A 15059-nucleotide genomic window follows, 5' to 3' on the forward strand; every position below is an offset into this window, starting at 1 on the left:
ATAGTGATATTAGAGTCAGGTATTAAATGCCTGTTTAGTCTATTTGCACTATATATGTCTCCCTACTTGTCTACATGATATATTTTTTTAACGATAGTTCACTGAGGTAACATGGAAAAATAATGTATTTATATTATTTATAAAGTTTAAATAACATTTAGAAAAGTTTTATGGTTGACAGGTTATGTGAAAGTGAAACACAATCTAATAAACCATTTTTCTCTCCCTACTCCTCAGGGGAAACAGATAGCACGTTGAATCTGACATCCTGCTGAAGCTGCAGATAATGGGGGCTTACCACTGCCTACCACTATTCATCTGGACCTGCGTGTTTCACACGGTTGATTCCATCCCATTACAAGAAAAAGTTAGTGGTGATTTTCCAAACAAAAGGATAGTGGGTCTGACAAAAGACGATGGTAAAATGCTGCATCGTACCAAGCGTGGCTGGATGTGGAACCAGTTCTTCTTGTTGGAGGAGTACACAGGTACAGACACACAATATGTAGGCAAGGTAAGGATTTTTATATGATAAATGTAGAAGCTGAAAGTGATAGCAATTTACCTATTTTTTACAACAACTTTCCACGTCATTAATGATCATTCAGAAATGTTTGACTAATCACAAGGTGCAGAAGGCATAATGTCGCAGATTCTTTCAGTGGGGAAGGACAGGAAATGTGATTTATTCAGAGAGCTGAATGTAAGTCAGTATCTACAGTGAGCCTCAAAATACAGTCAGTCATCTGTGGACTTGATTCATTATTAATCAGCTAGATATGATTTAATTTTGTGTGTATGTATATAAAGATTAAAAATTTAAAGTCATGGGTAAATAATAACTTGGTGTGTTATATGAGGCAAAATAAAATGCAATTGTGATATACCAAAAATTACTAAATATATTGGTTGCTCCTGATGAGTAATTTATCATAATTAAGAATAGTATGTTGTGTATGAGAAATAAATGAACACAAATACTTCTAGATGCTTCTGTTTCTTAATATCAAACTGAACTACTTCGTGCCTGTAATCCAGAAGTTCAAGGCAGAAGGAGGGAAAAAGAAAAAAGATGTAGCGAGAAGATACTACCTTTAGGAATATTTAATACCATCCCAGTAGCAGCAACATCGATGGTTGCTCATTGGCAGTCAGAAGGAAATGGCAATAGAGAATACGTAACTCCCTTCTTGGGAGTATTCAATTTTGAGGAAGTAGATTCATTACCTCTCTTTTTCTCTTTCCTGTGTCTCAAAATAGGTGACAGGATCTTTCCAATGTCCAGATTTTCTATTTCTTTATCTTCCCTTTACCAATCTCATTTATTCTATTTTATACGCAAGACAATTCCTTTGCTCACTGTGCATTATCCCCAATTTATGCCCAGTGCTGAGGTACTTTCAGATTTTGACAATAAAACAAAATAAACAATTATGAATACTAACATCTCCTGTAGATCATATATTTATTTTTCTTGATTCTTGGCACATGATGCTAGAAGTGACTGTAGTGGTATAAGTCTTATTTGACTCACGGGCAGCAGAAGGCAAATGAGATATAATCGGCCAAAAACGAAAACATAAAAAGTATCTGATATCACAAAAGTCATGCTTATTGTTTGTAAACCAGAAATACATTTATCTGTGAAATTGCCAAAATCTTGATCTAATTCTTCATTTCCTATGTGGGACGGTATATTTGTTCAAATGCAGCTTTCTTTATCAGAAGCCTATTATTCCCTCTCTTTTGATATCTCGCTCCTCTGGTTCCATAGGTCATACTCATTTTGCCACATACAGTTCACTTGCTGATTCTTTTTTCTCTCTTATTTCTCCTCAGGTGAGTCATATGGCATCCTCCAGCATCCATCATTTAACATCACTTTTCACACTATAGTTAATAACTAACACCAGGATATTTCAGGTTCAACTGACAAATGTTTGTGTCTAAAGACTTGAAATTGCCTTATGATTCTTTTCCTAAGGCAATGTATAAAGGACACATTCAGTTCATGGGGTCTTACATAAAGGGTTTCATCCTTGGGGATTCAGAGATACAGACGAATAGCCGCAGATAAAAAGAGATCCTTGTAATCATAAGGCAATCAAAGCTCCACTAGAAGCATTTATTTTTAGCTGTAAACAAAAATACTTCCTTCTAAAAACAGTGTGAATGGATTAATTGACCATGATTATTGTACTAACAATTTACAATACACATTATACTTTAGATGTTTTTGTACTATCTTGCTTATTTTTAGTTAGTTCTGTAATCTGTCAAAAATAGTTGCTAAAAGTGTATGCATAGTTTTATTTAATTACTTTTCACAAAATATTTTATCACTTGTCTTGGGAAAATAACCTCTTTTTTCACCCATCGACAAGCTAAGACATTCAATTTTTTGGACCTGTTTATCCTTGACAATCAGATCATGAGCCGCCAAAAATGGAAAACCCATTAAAATAATCAGAATTTTCGTCAAGTGAGCATAATCAAACCAAAACTATGTGTCAACTATTTTTATATCATCCAAGGAAAATAATATGCATATGAAAGAGAAACTTCAACAAAATAAAACACCTGTATTACTTCTTGAAAAATAAATAAATTACTTTTTCTATTTTGCAATAAGGCCTTGTCTTAGATATGCACCACATATCTAGTTTACTATAAAAATGGACTTCCAACTACTTAGCATTTATTAATTTCTTAAGGGTCTAGAAACTCTCCTGCTCTCTTGGGTTTTGACATCGTTATTCAGTTGTATATACAGAGACTGGCTAGGCCTTTACCCCTGAACTTGGCAAAACGTATGAGTTCTGAAGAGGATTTAACTTCTTGAACACCACGCAGATTGTCTTTTTGATCACATTACTCTGGTTGCCCTGGGTAAACTCAAACCTAGTCTTCCAGGGTCCATCGCATTGGCAATACCCCATGTGAAATAAAGGCCTACCATATTTACCATGCGCCATGATTGGGAAAGAATAGGTAATTTCAAATGGGAGTGATTTTCATAGATTTTTCTTTGTTTTATAGAAGCTGGGTATCGCAGAAAATAAGACTAGTATTAATTTATAGGTGATATAAAATTACATAATGTTGGACGGATATATAATCCTTAGATGTAAAATCTAGGATTTGATCTTGAATTTAGAGGAAGATGTTTTCAAACAAGAAAAGTAGTATCAGCAAAATTTGATAAAATAAACACTTGCACACAAATGTGCAACTCACAAGGTACAGTCCTGGTTGGGCCATTCAATAATTGTGCAAAATTTAGAAGTCAATTAATCTTTCCAGCCTCAGATTCTTGCTGGCTTAGATTAAGTTGTCATTAAGCTTTCTTTAACTCTAAATTTCTGATATTTTCTAGAATTGTGGAGGGGCCTGTATCTGTGGGCAGGAAATGTTGGTAAAAATTTAATAAAAATTTGCATGTCGATAAATCTAAGGAGGTGGGGTTGCAAATGGCACGATAAAAGAAACACACACACACGCATACACACAAGAACTAGTCTAATGAGATGAGTTAGACCACTACTGTCAAGGCCCAGAATTCCATGCTAAGTTGTTTTTACATACAGTGTGGCATGTAAGTCCCTGTTGAAAACTCTTGTACAAATTCTTTATGAGTGGAGCACAAGTCTGGGATGATCAGTTTGCTTTCATTGTCAGGATGGACTGGAGGAGCAAAAAAGCGAATTATGGGGGCCGGCCTGGTGGTGTAGTGGTTAAGTTCACATGCTCTGCTTTGGCACCAGGGTTTGCAGGTTCGGATCCCAGGCATGGACCTACACACTACCTGTCAAGCTATGCTGTGGCGGTGATGTACATACAAAGTAGAGGAAGATTATCACAGATGTTAACTCAGGGACACTCTTCCTCATAAAAAAAAAAGGAATTATAGTGATATTTTTATAATAAAATAGTGTAGAATATTTCCTTATGTCATTTCAGACATTTGCAATACAGGAGAGAAAAGTCAAAAATGTTGAAACCAAGAGCAAGTTTTTGCTTTCACAATAATGCAATCTGAAGCTTGGTTTCTTACTTTTGACTGAAACTATCAGATTCGCTAATTTTGTTTTCTGTAATAAAGGAAATCTTTGGTTCTTACTGAAGAGGATTACAAAGTCTTAACAATTGCCCTATAGCTTCCTGTAATTTGAAGACACTTGTGACTGAATTACTTAGGTAGAATAGTAATATTGCTTAAGAGAAGAATTAAAATAATTTTAACAAGAAGCATAGCAAAGGCTCCTATTATTCTGTTAGAGAATCTTCACATGCACTTAACTTTTTATACATTAGATCTAGATGCTGAGGAAGCCCTAGTTATCATGAATTGGTAATTAATTGATTATTTGCCTATTATTGTGGAGAATTGAGCAGAATTTAAGTATTTGATTTTAATATCTGGTTGTTAAAGCACATATATTGCATGAAGAAAAACCAAACTTACTGGCATAGTGTGTATTCTTTTTGAAAGAAAACATTAGCATTCATAAAATAATTTTTGAAATATCAAGTTGGTTGACCACTATGTTTTAATTCAAAGATATATATTTAGCATATTCTTTGCTCAGGACAATCGACATAGTGCCAGGGAACCACCTATCTGTCATCACCATCTAAATACAGTAAGATATCTGTTTTACAGTTAGCTCTCAATTTTTCATAGTTTTAATTCAAAAACATTTTTCTATTCCATAGCTGAAATCATTGTGAGCGTAATCATGGAATCCTATAATGGAAGGGGGTTTTAACAGTTATCAAGCTGTCAGTTACAACTGGATACAATTGGTTTAGGTGTTACTTAAAGCAATGGAAAACACAGGGACCAACTGCAAAATAGATAGGAGTCTGGTTTATATCAGATTGAGTAATCAAACTGGGATGACTCTCTTTTGCATGTATATATCTTGATATATGCACTGAATATTGATATTTCCCCAAAGCATATATAAAATAATGTACTTAAGGCAATTTTCTCCTAGCTTTTTAGGGTATGGCAGTTTGATGAGTAAAGAGACAGAAATAAAGTCTCACATTTCTTGCAGGATATTTGATAAATTTTTATAGTACTTTACTGTGCTTTTCAGAATCTAAATAAATTATCTTTATCAAGGATTTAGAATGTCATTACTTATGGTGTGGTATATGTAGCAGCCACTTCTGATTTATGGGCACATTGTATCCAAAATTCTCTTTATAGGCTGGTTGTTTAAAACTAAGAAGTAAGAACGTATGAGAAAAATATTAAGCATTAAGGCTAGGTTCTCAGAACAGTCTACAAAGGCTTATTTCACAGTGCATTCTAGAAAAGTCTGCTTTTGTAATACAGCAATATTACTTAATTCTTACTGCCGATCCCCTCACTGCCAGGATGTATTACCACTTTACGGCACCACTGCAGTAGCACGCTAAATAGCCTTTATACTTTGCTTTACTTTTTTTTAATTCTCTATTTCCTGAATAATACCAATCTCTCACACAAAATTCCTGTAGAAAAATAACTCAAATTCACTCAAGTAGAATGGAAAGTGTTCAATAGTATTGCATATTTCCAGCCTATGTTCTATGTCCCCATAACTGCATAGCCTTAGCTCAATGCAGAGTGAAATCTTTCCTCTTGCATACACTTGACCTCTATTTCATCATGTTCACAGGCCCTTTTATGGGGGGTATCTAACCGCCCTCTCCCTAATCTCATCCGTTCTCTTTGCTTTAAGTCCTGTCTCAAATGCATCCTCTTATGTAAAGCCCATCTTCATTCTCCCCAGCTAGGATTTCCCATCAAAATTCTACCATTTAGGGACTGGCCTGGTGGTGTAGTGGTTGAGGTCCAGTGCTCTGCTTCGGCAGCCCGGGGTTCATGGGTTTGGATCCCAGGAGCAAACCTACACACTGCTCATCAAATCATGCTGTGACAGTGTCCCACATATAAAATAGAGGGAGATTAGCACAGATGTTAGCTCGGGAACAATCTTCCTCAAGCAAAAAGAGGACATTTGGCAACAGATGTTAGGTCAGGGCCAATCTTCCTCACCAAAAAATAAAATACATATGTATATATACATTATTTATCAAAATCTTATTCATGGCACAATTTCAAGTATTCTGGTCTACTATTTTACCACCTAGAATCTGCAAACTTTTGGCTTTGAATCTGTGTTGGATTTAAGTCGTTTTCTTCCCCAAAATGTTAGACATCATATATTGACTCAGAATTAATATTCAGTTGCTAACTCAGATCTTTATTGAGCCTTTATTAATCTGGGTCTTGAGATATTAACACTATGAAACATAGACAGAGCAGAGAAAACTTAAAATATATTGCCTTTTTCTGACACATGCTACAGTAAAGTCAATTCCTTTCCTCTACTTCCATCACACTTGAAGGCCTTAACTGCAACCAAGCCATCCCATTTTGTGCTACACACTCAAACAGCACATACTTTAGATTCCCTTTCACTCCAAAATAATTTCTATGTCCTTAATACAGATAATTTCAGAGATATTAAGAATTAAATATAAAATTAAACAAATTCTGACTAAATAAGGAACTGTAACTACTCCTAGAAAAATTTGCATTTAAAATTTAAGTGACTTCTTTGTTTTTTCTGCAATATAAGTAACTGTTAAACCATTCAAAAAATATGGAAGTGTGGTAGAATATATTTATTAGTATAATCATTAAATTATATGTGTGATTTTTCCTGACACCTTCAACCAGTGTTTGGACTATTTGTAATATTCCAGCATTGTCTTCCTCTAAGCCAAACTGGAGGAGATCAAATCCACCCTTCCATACTTATCAGTGTCAGAAAAAAGGGAAAGAAATTTAATAGAAGTAGTAGAATCTCCAGGAGGGTGCAGAGAGAGGATGGGAAAAATATTTAAGCACAAGCACCATCAATTATTACTATTCTTATTGCCACTCCTATTATTACAAAAGTAATTTGTGCTCCTCCCCAAAAAAACAAGTTTTGAAAATTAAAAATTAATGAAGAAAACATCAAAGATAACTATCATCATTTGTTATTAGTGCCATCCAGTGGATTCCGACTCCTAGAAACCTGTGTCCAGCAGAGCGGAACTCTGCCGGGTCTTTTTGTACCATCCTCTCACCTTCCGGCGCTCTATCAGACAATGCTCACCTGCTGTTTATAGGTTTCCCACGGTCAAGTTTTTTGGAAGTGGGTAGCCAGGTCCTTCTTCCTCAACTATAATCACAACCTCCAGGAAACTGTTAAAATATGTACATATTTCTACTTATTTACGGGTTATATTTTTAACACTCAATTTTCTATTGTTTATACATTTTTTTTGCCTTTCTCAGTTAATACTGTGCTTTTGCATATTGTTAAAATGTCAGTATTAGCCATATCATATTATATTATATATATAACCACAAAAATTTACATCTTTTCCAAATGTTCTGTCTAGACTCTGTCTGGTTTTATACATGTGTGCACGCACACATCCCTCTGTGATGAAAATTTTGTACCTGATAACTTTTAGTGTATTTTAAATTAGCGTTATTTAGACTATATTACTAGAAGTGCAATTCTCAGAGTCAAATATATGAAATATTTTAGAGCTCTGTGTACATATCAGTCAATTACATTTCAGAAAATTTATACTGCTTCTCTTCCAACAATATACCAATGTAGGATATTAGTATGTTGGACATTTATTTGTAATATTATGACTGTATTTTAATGTGGAGTTTAACCCTGTGTATTATTATTCGTTTAGTATGAAAAACTGAACACTTATAATGTGGAACACTAGGCTGAGTCCTAAAAATAGGAGCAAATAAGATGAATTGGTTCCTACCTTAGAAATATAGAAAAAGCTTATTGTAAACAGAACATTCTCTATCTACAATAAGCAAAGTGCTATTATCGCTGGGCTGCTAGAAGAAAGACCTGATAGAAGTCTCAATTTAGAAGAAAGATGACATATTTTTTTTATTCAATAGACTGAAATGATAATACCTAAACTTTATTTAGTGTAATTTGGCACTAGAATCATTCTCCCAGTTAATAATACATGCATGTGTGTTTGATTATTTGTTAATTTAGGAACTGCCAATTTCCCTATTCCAATAAGCACATCTTTCTCAGATATTCATAAAATATTCAAACTCCGCTTGTGAAAACCTTTTGTAATTTGTCCATAGTATATGCTAATAACTCATATTAAAGGTCCTAGAGCTATGAGGGAGTTGTTCATGGCAAAGGTGTTAGGAAGATATTCTAAAAAATGTCCAGCCTCTGTACACTGATTTCCAAAGACAATTAAGGTCACTCTAGATATGCCATTGAGTGTATACTCAGTGAGATTCCCTCAGTAAATATTTTATTTCACAGCCAGAATTTCCTAGGGACGATGATTACAATAAATCATCATACTCAGAACTATACATTTAAAAAGAGAGGCACAAAAATGAGTTCAAGATTAATGAAAAAATGACTTGGCAAATCTCAGGGGAATGAGGGCTTTTTTCCTCCAATGGGAAGGGATATATTTGTACATGGCTATTTTGTGAAAGTTTCAACTCCTTCAGTACTTTCTAACAAAAAAAGTTTTTCTTGAAAAATAAAAATCGTACTCTCCCACAGTTTATATTCTATTGATCTTATTCTATAAATACATTCAAGTCCATTGCCATCATATGTTAACGGTTTTAGAAAGAACTGTAATTTTACAAACTTTTGGTAAATGTGTCTTGTATGCTTGAACAGAATGTGTATTGCTTACTTACTAGGTGTAGTATTTTGCAATCTTAGATAAAGTTGATGATGGTTTGATTCTCTTTCATTGTAATTTTTGTGTCTCCTTATCCCAGTTCTTAATAGGAGAGTAATAAAATGTTCCATTTTGTAAATTTCTCTCTTTATCTCTGTCAATTTTCCTTCATATATTTTTCTGCAATTATCACGTGCATGGCCAATTGTATTTTGTGTTTCTGATTAATTGATGTTTTATTGTTAGGAAATATCACCCTTTATCTTTGTTAATACTTCTTGCTTGAAGTTACCTTTGCCTGATAGAAATTTACCCATGCTAATTCATTGGTGGTTGTGTTTTTTGTGGTTTATCTTTTCCTATCCTTTTGCTTTTAGCTTTTCTGTGTAATACTATTTAAAATACAGCTCTTGTAAACAGCAGAGTTGGTTTATGCTATTTTATCCACTCTCACAATCTTTAACATTTCATTGGAGTGTTAAGTCCATTTATATATAATGAAATTATTGATATACTTGGATTTTAGTCCACCGTTTTCTTGACTTCATTTGTCCCATTTTTTCTTTATACCTTTGTTCCTGCTTTCCTACCACCTTTTGGGTCAATTGAGTATTTCTTTTAATATCTGAATTTATATTCTTTATAATTGATCCTTAACCTATTGTAATATAAACTGAATTAATGTTATATATTTTAGCATATAATGTAATAATCTTATAACAGTATAATTTTATTTCCTCTGTAGGACTTTAATCTATTTTTGTCATATATTTTCTTTCTGTATATATTATAAACTGCACCATATATTACTAATATTTATTATTTAGGCATTTTTATTTAAAAATTTAAAAAATAATCTTATATTTTATACTATATTATATTATAAAGTAATGTAATTAGCATTTCCAATTAGTGCTTTTTATTCTTTTTTGTAGATCTGAATTTCTGTCTACTATCATTTCCTTTCAACCTGAAGACTTCCTTTAGCATTACTTGTAGTGTGGGTGTGCTGGAAACAAATTTTCTTAACCGTTTTAATCTGAAAATATCATTATTTCACTTTTATTTTTGAAAAATATTTTAATTGGATATAGAAATATAGATTGAACTAAGGTTTTTTTTTTCCTTTAAACACTTTAGATTTTTGCTACATTGCTTTGTAGTCTATTACTTTTAACAAGAAGTCACTCTTTATTCTTATCATTGTTGCCCGATATGTAATGCATATTTGCCTCTGGTTGCTTTTAAAGTTTGTCTGTATCCTTGGTTCTCAACAGTCCATCTCAACAGGTATCAAACATTGATACCTAGATGTGTTTTATTTATCCTGCTTGGGATTCACTGGCCTTAATGGGCCAATGGGCTCTTTTACACCAAATTTTAAAATTGTATGGTCATTTTATTTTGTGGCTTCTTCTCTCTTTTTTCTTTTTGAGAACTCCAAATACAAGTATTTTAGGGCACTCCATATTGCCCCATAGATCTGTGCTGTGTACTTTTTCAATACATTTTTGTCTCTGTGCTTCAATTTAAATAATTTGTTTTTATTGTCTTCAGATTTATTGTTTCTATGTTTCTATGTCCAATATGCTGTTACACATTTTTGTTATAGGTGCTATCATTTCCAGGTCTAGGTTTCTTTTTTGTCTGTTTTATTTTTCATATATTTTATGAAATTTCTTATGTACTTACCCATTTTTTGCATGCCCTACAAATTCTTTAATATATTTATATATATTTAGGACAGTTATTTTTAAAGTTTTTCCTCTTAAATCCAACATCTGAGTCTTATTTGTGTCTATTTCTGTTGATGGTTTATTCTCTCATTTTGTTATAATTTTTGTTTTTTTAATCTCTAGAAAGCTTAGATTTCGTACTGGCCATTATGAGTGATACATTGTGGACCTTCTGGATTTTGTTTTCTGCCTCTGGAGAGTGTTGAGCTTTGCCCCAGTGAGCAGTAGAATTACAGGACGCTACTTTGATTCTGTGTGGGCTTGTGGAATTTTCAAGGCCAACTATTTTGTTTATTTCCTTAGTCTCATGGTGTAATTCTAATTCCTAGTACACCTTCCTTACTCCTAAGTTATCACCTTTCTGGTATTTCACTGGAGATTTCAAAATGTTTACCAAACACATCTACCTACAAGGAGCTTGAATTTTAAACTCTTCATTCCTAGTATCTGGAATGGCTAAAATCTCTGCTCAGTTTTTAACTATTAGGCTGCTCAGTAGATTTTTTTTTTCTTTATGTGAGGAAGATTGTCACTGAGCTAATATCTGTGCCAGCCTTCCTCCACTTTATGTGGGACACCACCACACCACAGCTGGACAAGGGGTGCTAGGTCTGCACCGTGATCCCAACCTGTGAACCCCAGGCCACCAAGGCGGAGCGTGCTAACTTAACCGCTATGCCACCAGGCCAGCCTCTAGGCTGCTCAGTTTTTAATTTTCCTTTTCTCTGGATTCCTTGGAGTCTCGCTCTATACATGGTCAGTTTAGAAGTCAGACACATGTTACTTGTAATGCGTATTCACGTTTTAGACGTCTCTCCTCTGTGGCTTCCTCTGTTCCTAAATCTTTTCGTCTCGGTTTTTAGCTATTATAGAGGCCCTGAATCCTGACCGCTGATTCTTCAGTTCATAAAAACTGCTCATTTCTAATTGAACTCTGTCTTCTGCTTGACACATAAAATGTGGTATGCTTGCAAGGAAAAGGACGTTAACGTAGAAATTACTTTATCCCCTATTTGATAGTAATCCTCTCAGTTTTTGTCTCCTCCTGGTTATTATCTACTGCCTTTATAAAGTGTTCTGTTGTTGTCAGTTTTTACTGATTTGTAAAGGGTTAATTATTTGTATCAATGACAAGAGTGTCGGTCCCACACAAGCTATGCTCCATGATTGGAACCAGAACTCATATGTGTTTGTTCTGTATTAACACTTATGTTTTCTGTAAATACATGTCTGATGATTGAATGCATGCATGAAAACGAAGCTCCACAAGATAAAGTCAGCAATACAAATATGGTTCACACCATATAGGTTAAAAATTAGTCTATTCCATTTTTTCTGGAATAATTTTTATTTCCCATTGCATAGGAGGAACTGAGGGAGGAGCTGAATGTGAGTATAAACAGTATGCCATACAGATAAAAACTTTTATTAAGGAGATTCTTTAAAATTGTCTCAGACTTAAGAAAAACAGATTTCATATGCTGAATATTTTTTCTCTTTCTTTCTGCAGATCTTTGATAAGGGGCCCTAAGAATTCCACATAATAAGTTTTAAGTCCCTGCTTTAAATGATTATTTTCAGAATTTTAATTGAAATAGCATTTTCAGTATGTTAGGAAAGATGTTGAAGGAAGCACACTGCTGGAAGAGAATATTACGTCTTTAGCGTGTAGTATTCCTAGCACGCTGTGGAAGTCACGACAGTGACTAAGCAGAAGTACCTGTTTGGATTTAGTTGTCCTGTATATCCACCAGTCTTCTTGAGACTGTTGTTTCTTCCTCTGTCAATCACCGGTGAACTTCAGCCAGTGTCTTTACTGAGCTAAAGGATAATTACATTTTATGGAGGAAAAGAAATCTCACCTGCAACTCTATTTCAATTAATAACTGACATTTTCCAGTAATTTTGTGGACATAGGTTTTGAAAACACACATTTTTTAAGTTTCTGCTTGCTTAGAAAATCACTCTTTTAGTTCCTATAGTATATTTCATATTAATATCAATAAGAAATGCAATATTAAATATCTTTAAAGCAGTAAAATATTAGATTACTTATTGACAAACTTTTTAATTGACGAGTCTCTAAGAAAAGCTTTATTGACTTTTCTGTACTTACCCCAATAAAGCATGTCCCAAACTGTCTTAAAAACATCTTTATTTCGAAGTAAGTAAAGTCATTTGTGTGGGTGTACATGAAAAAGTAATCAAAAGTGGCTTAGCCAAATAACAGACTAAAAATGTCTTTGTTTACATACATTATGAAGTAATTTTCCTAATATATAACAAAATCAAGATAAACTCTATTCCACTTATTAAATATTTTGATTTTGACAGAATGAATCTAAAAATCAAATTTACAATGAGCCAAATTTAGCAGATGTATATTTCACGCAAATGAATATACCCGTTTCACTTCAAAATTAATGTAGAGAAAAGACGTTGAAATGATGATGAAATTTTATGGTAAAATAGATATTAGGTAAATAGTTAAAAAGAATAAAATGAAAGATCACAAATACAAGGGAATGTTGTTAATATTTCCCAAAAATCCATGACAATGGCAGCTCTGAAGTAAGTCAGGAGTTTTCCATATCTGTCCCCAAATTACATTGACCAGGGGTACTGGGAAATTTACATTTTTCTTCTTCCTAGTTCTATTAGCAAAAACCAGCTTGTTTTGCTGGTGATAAATTGGAAGATCAAGTTGAAAGTTAAAAACTTTGATGATCCCAATCTCCAGCCAAGAGAAGAAAGAGAGGATGAGAAGTGAGAAGGACGGACACACCGCTTAGAGAATGCCCAGCCCTTATCTCCACAAAGTCCCTTTCTGGCCAGTGTTTATGGGAAGAAGTCATGGAAAATTTTCTAGTAAAAAAAAGTACTGAAAGTGTGTGACATTAAGAGTGCCATTAAGTTCAAGACAACAGTGCTAGCGTGATTGTCTGATTATGAGAATGGATAACATTTTAGAATTAATTTTATAGAGGTTATTTTTTGACTATTTATTAAGAACTTTAAGAAGATTGAAAGAAATTCAGGTAGGGCAACAACACAAATTTGAGGGGCTTACCTCATGGTGCAGTGGTTAAGTTCACACGTTATGCTTTGGTGGCTGAGGGTTCGCCAGTTTGGATCCCTGGTGCAGACCTGTGCACTGCTCATCAAGCCATGCTGTGGCGGGTGTCCCACGTATAAAATAGAGGAAGATGGGCACAGATTTTGGATCAGGGCCCATCTTCCTCACCGAAAGCGGAGGATTGGCGGTGGATGTTAGCTCAAGGCTAATCTTCTCCTTCAAAAAAAAAATTGAAAATAAATCTTACAGATGCCAGGAAATTGGTGTTGCAGTCTTTCCCCAACTTTTTCTTGCTAATTTTACTTTTAGCCTTGCATCAATCAGCCATTATCACTATGTCCTTTGCTATTCTCTTAAAATTTTAAATCAAAAGGAAGTAATATAAAATGTGAAGATTTGGGATGAGAGTATAAAAAATAGAATTAGAAGAGTTTGAATAATTTTAAAATTAGAGGTGACCAATAACAAAATAATCTCCTTCCTAAAGTAAGAACCACTCATTCTTTCAAAATACCCAAGGAGAGGTTAAACGTCCACTGATGGTGGAGAATTTCAGAAGTGAAGAATAATATATAGAGGAAAATATAAGATAATCCTACAGCTCACGGATTAGTACGGTGATGATGAAAAAATTTCCCTGGTATTCTTTTCTACTTTTATTTATCTATTTATTTTTGGTGAGGAATATTTGCTCTGAACTAACATCTGTTGGTAATCTTCCTCTCTTTTTGTCTTGAGTAAGATTAGCCCTGAGCTATCTGTGCCAGTCATCCTCTATTTTGTGTGTGGGATGCATCCACAGCATTGCTGATGAGTGGAGTAGGTCCACGCCTGGGATCCACACCTGCAAACCCAGGCTGGGGAAGCACAGAACTTTAACCATTCAGCCATGGGGCCGGCCCCTGGTATTCCTTTTTATCATAAAATTTGTACGTAGTATACATCTGCAAAATACATATTGTGTTCTTCTTTGCGTACCTAAAATTAAAGTGAGCATATTTTGATGTCCAAAAATGATTTTCCGGAAAATAGTTGCTAATTTCTGGGTAATATTGTGTCACATATAAAATAACGTTATAAAGAACTCCGTTACAAATAACATAATAAGGGCTGTGAACATAAATAGCTTTAGATCAACAGATAAGGATTTTAATGAATATGTGTGTGTTTGTATGTATACGTTGCCAACTTCGTATGCACAACTTAATTGTACAGATCAATGAAATTTTATATTTGTATCTACCTATGTTAATATGACTAAGATAACAATACAGAAAATTTCTGGCATCAAAAACTCCATCACTATTGATAAGTTTGCCAGTACTTGAATTTCATATGCATGAAGTTAAACAGTATGTCTGGCTTCTATTTTTCAACTTTGAAGGACAAATTCATCCATGACCTTGTGTGTAGGATTAACTTTCTTAATGACTGTGCAGTATTGCGTTGTATAAATACACCGTAATTAATCTATTCTGCTATTGACA

At 33.9% G+C, this 15059-nt stretch overlaps 1 protein-coding gene across 1 annotated transcript in view; it reads left to right on the top strand.

The window, feature by feature from the left end:
- The first annotated feature begins 286 nt into the window (after window positions 1–286).
- CDH9 (cadherin 9) overlaps window positions 287–15059 on the top strand; it is an 87521-nt gene continuing 72748 nt past the window's right edge. The window contains exon 1 of the mRNA XM_046672144.1: window positions 287–514. Within this exon, the coding sequence (XP_046528100.1) occupies window positions 287–514 (228 nt within the window). The remainder of the gene's footprint in view (window positions 515–15059) is intronic.

This window comes from Equus quagga, chromosome 9 (assembly GCF_021613505.1).
Source record: "Equus quagga isolate Etosha38 chromosome 9, UCLA_HA_Equagga_1.0, whole genome shotgun sequence".
Lineage (NCBI taxonomy): Eukaryota > Metazoa > Chordata > Mammalia > Perissodactyla > Equidae > Equus > Equus quagga.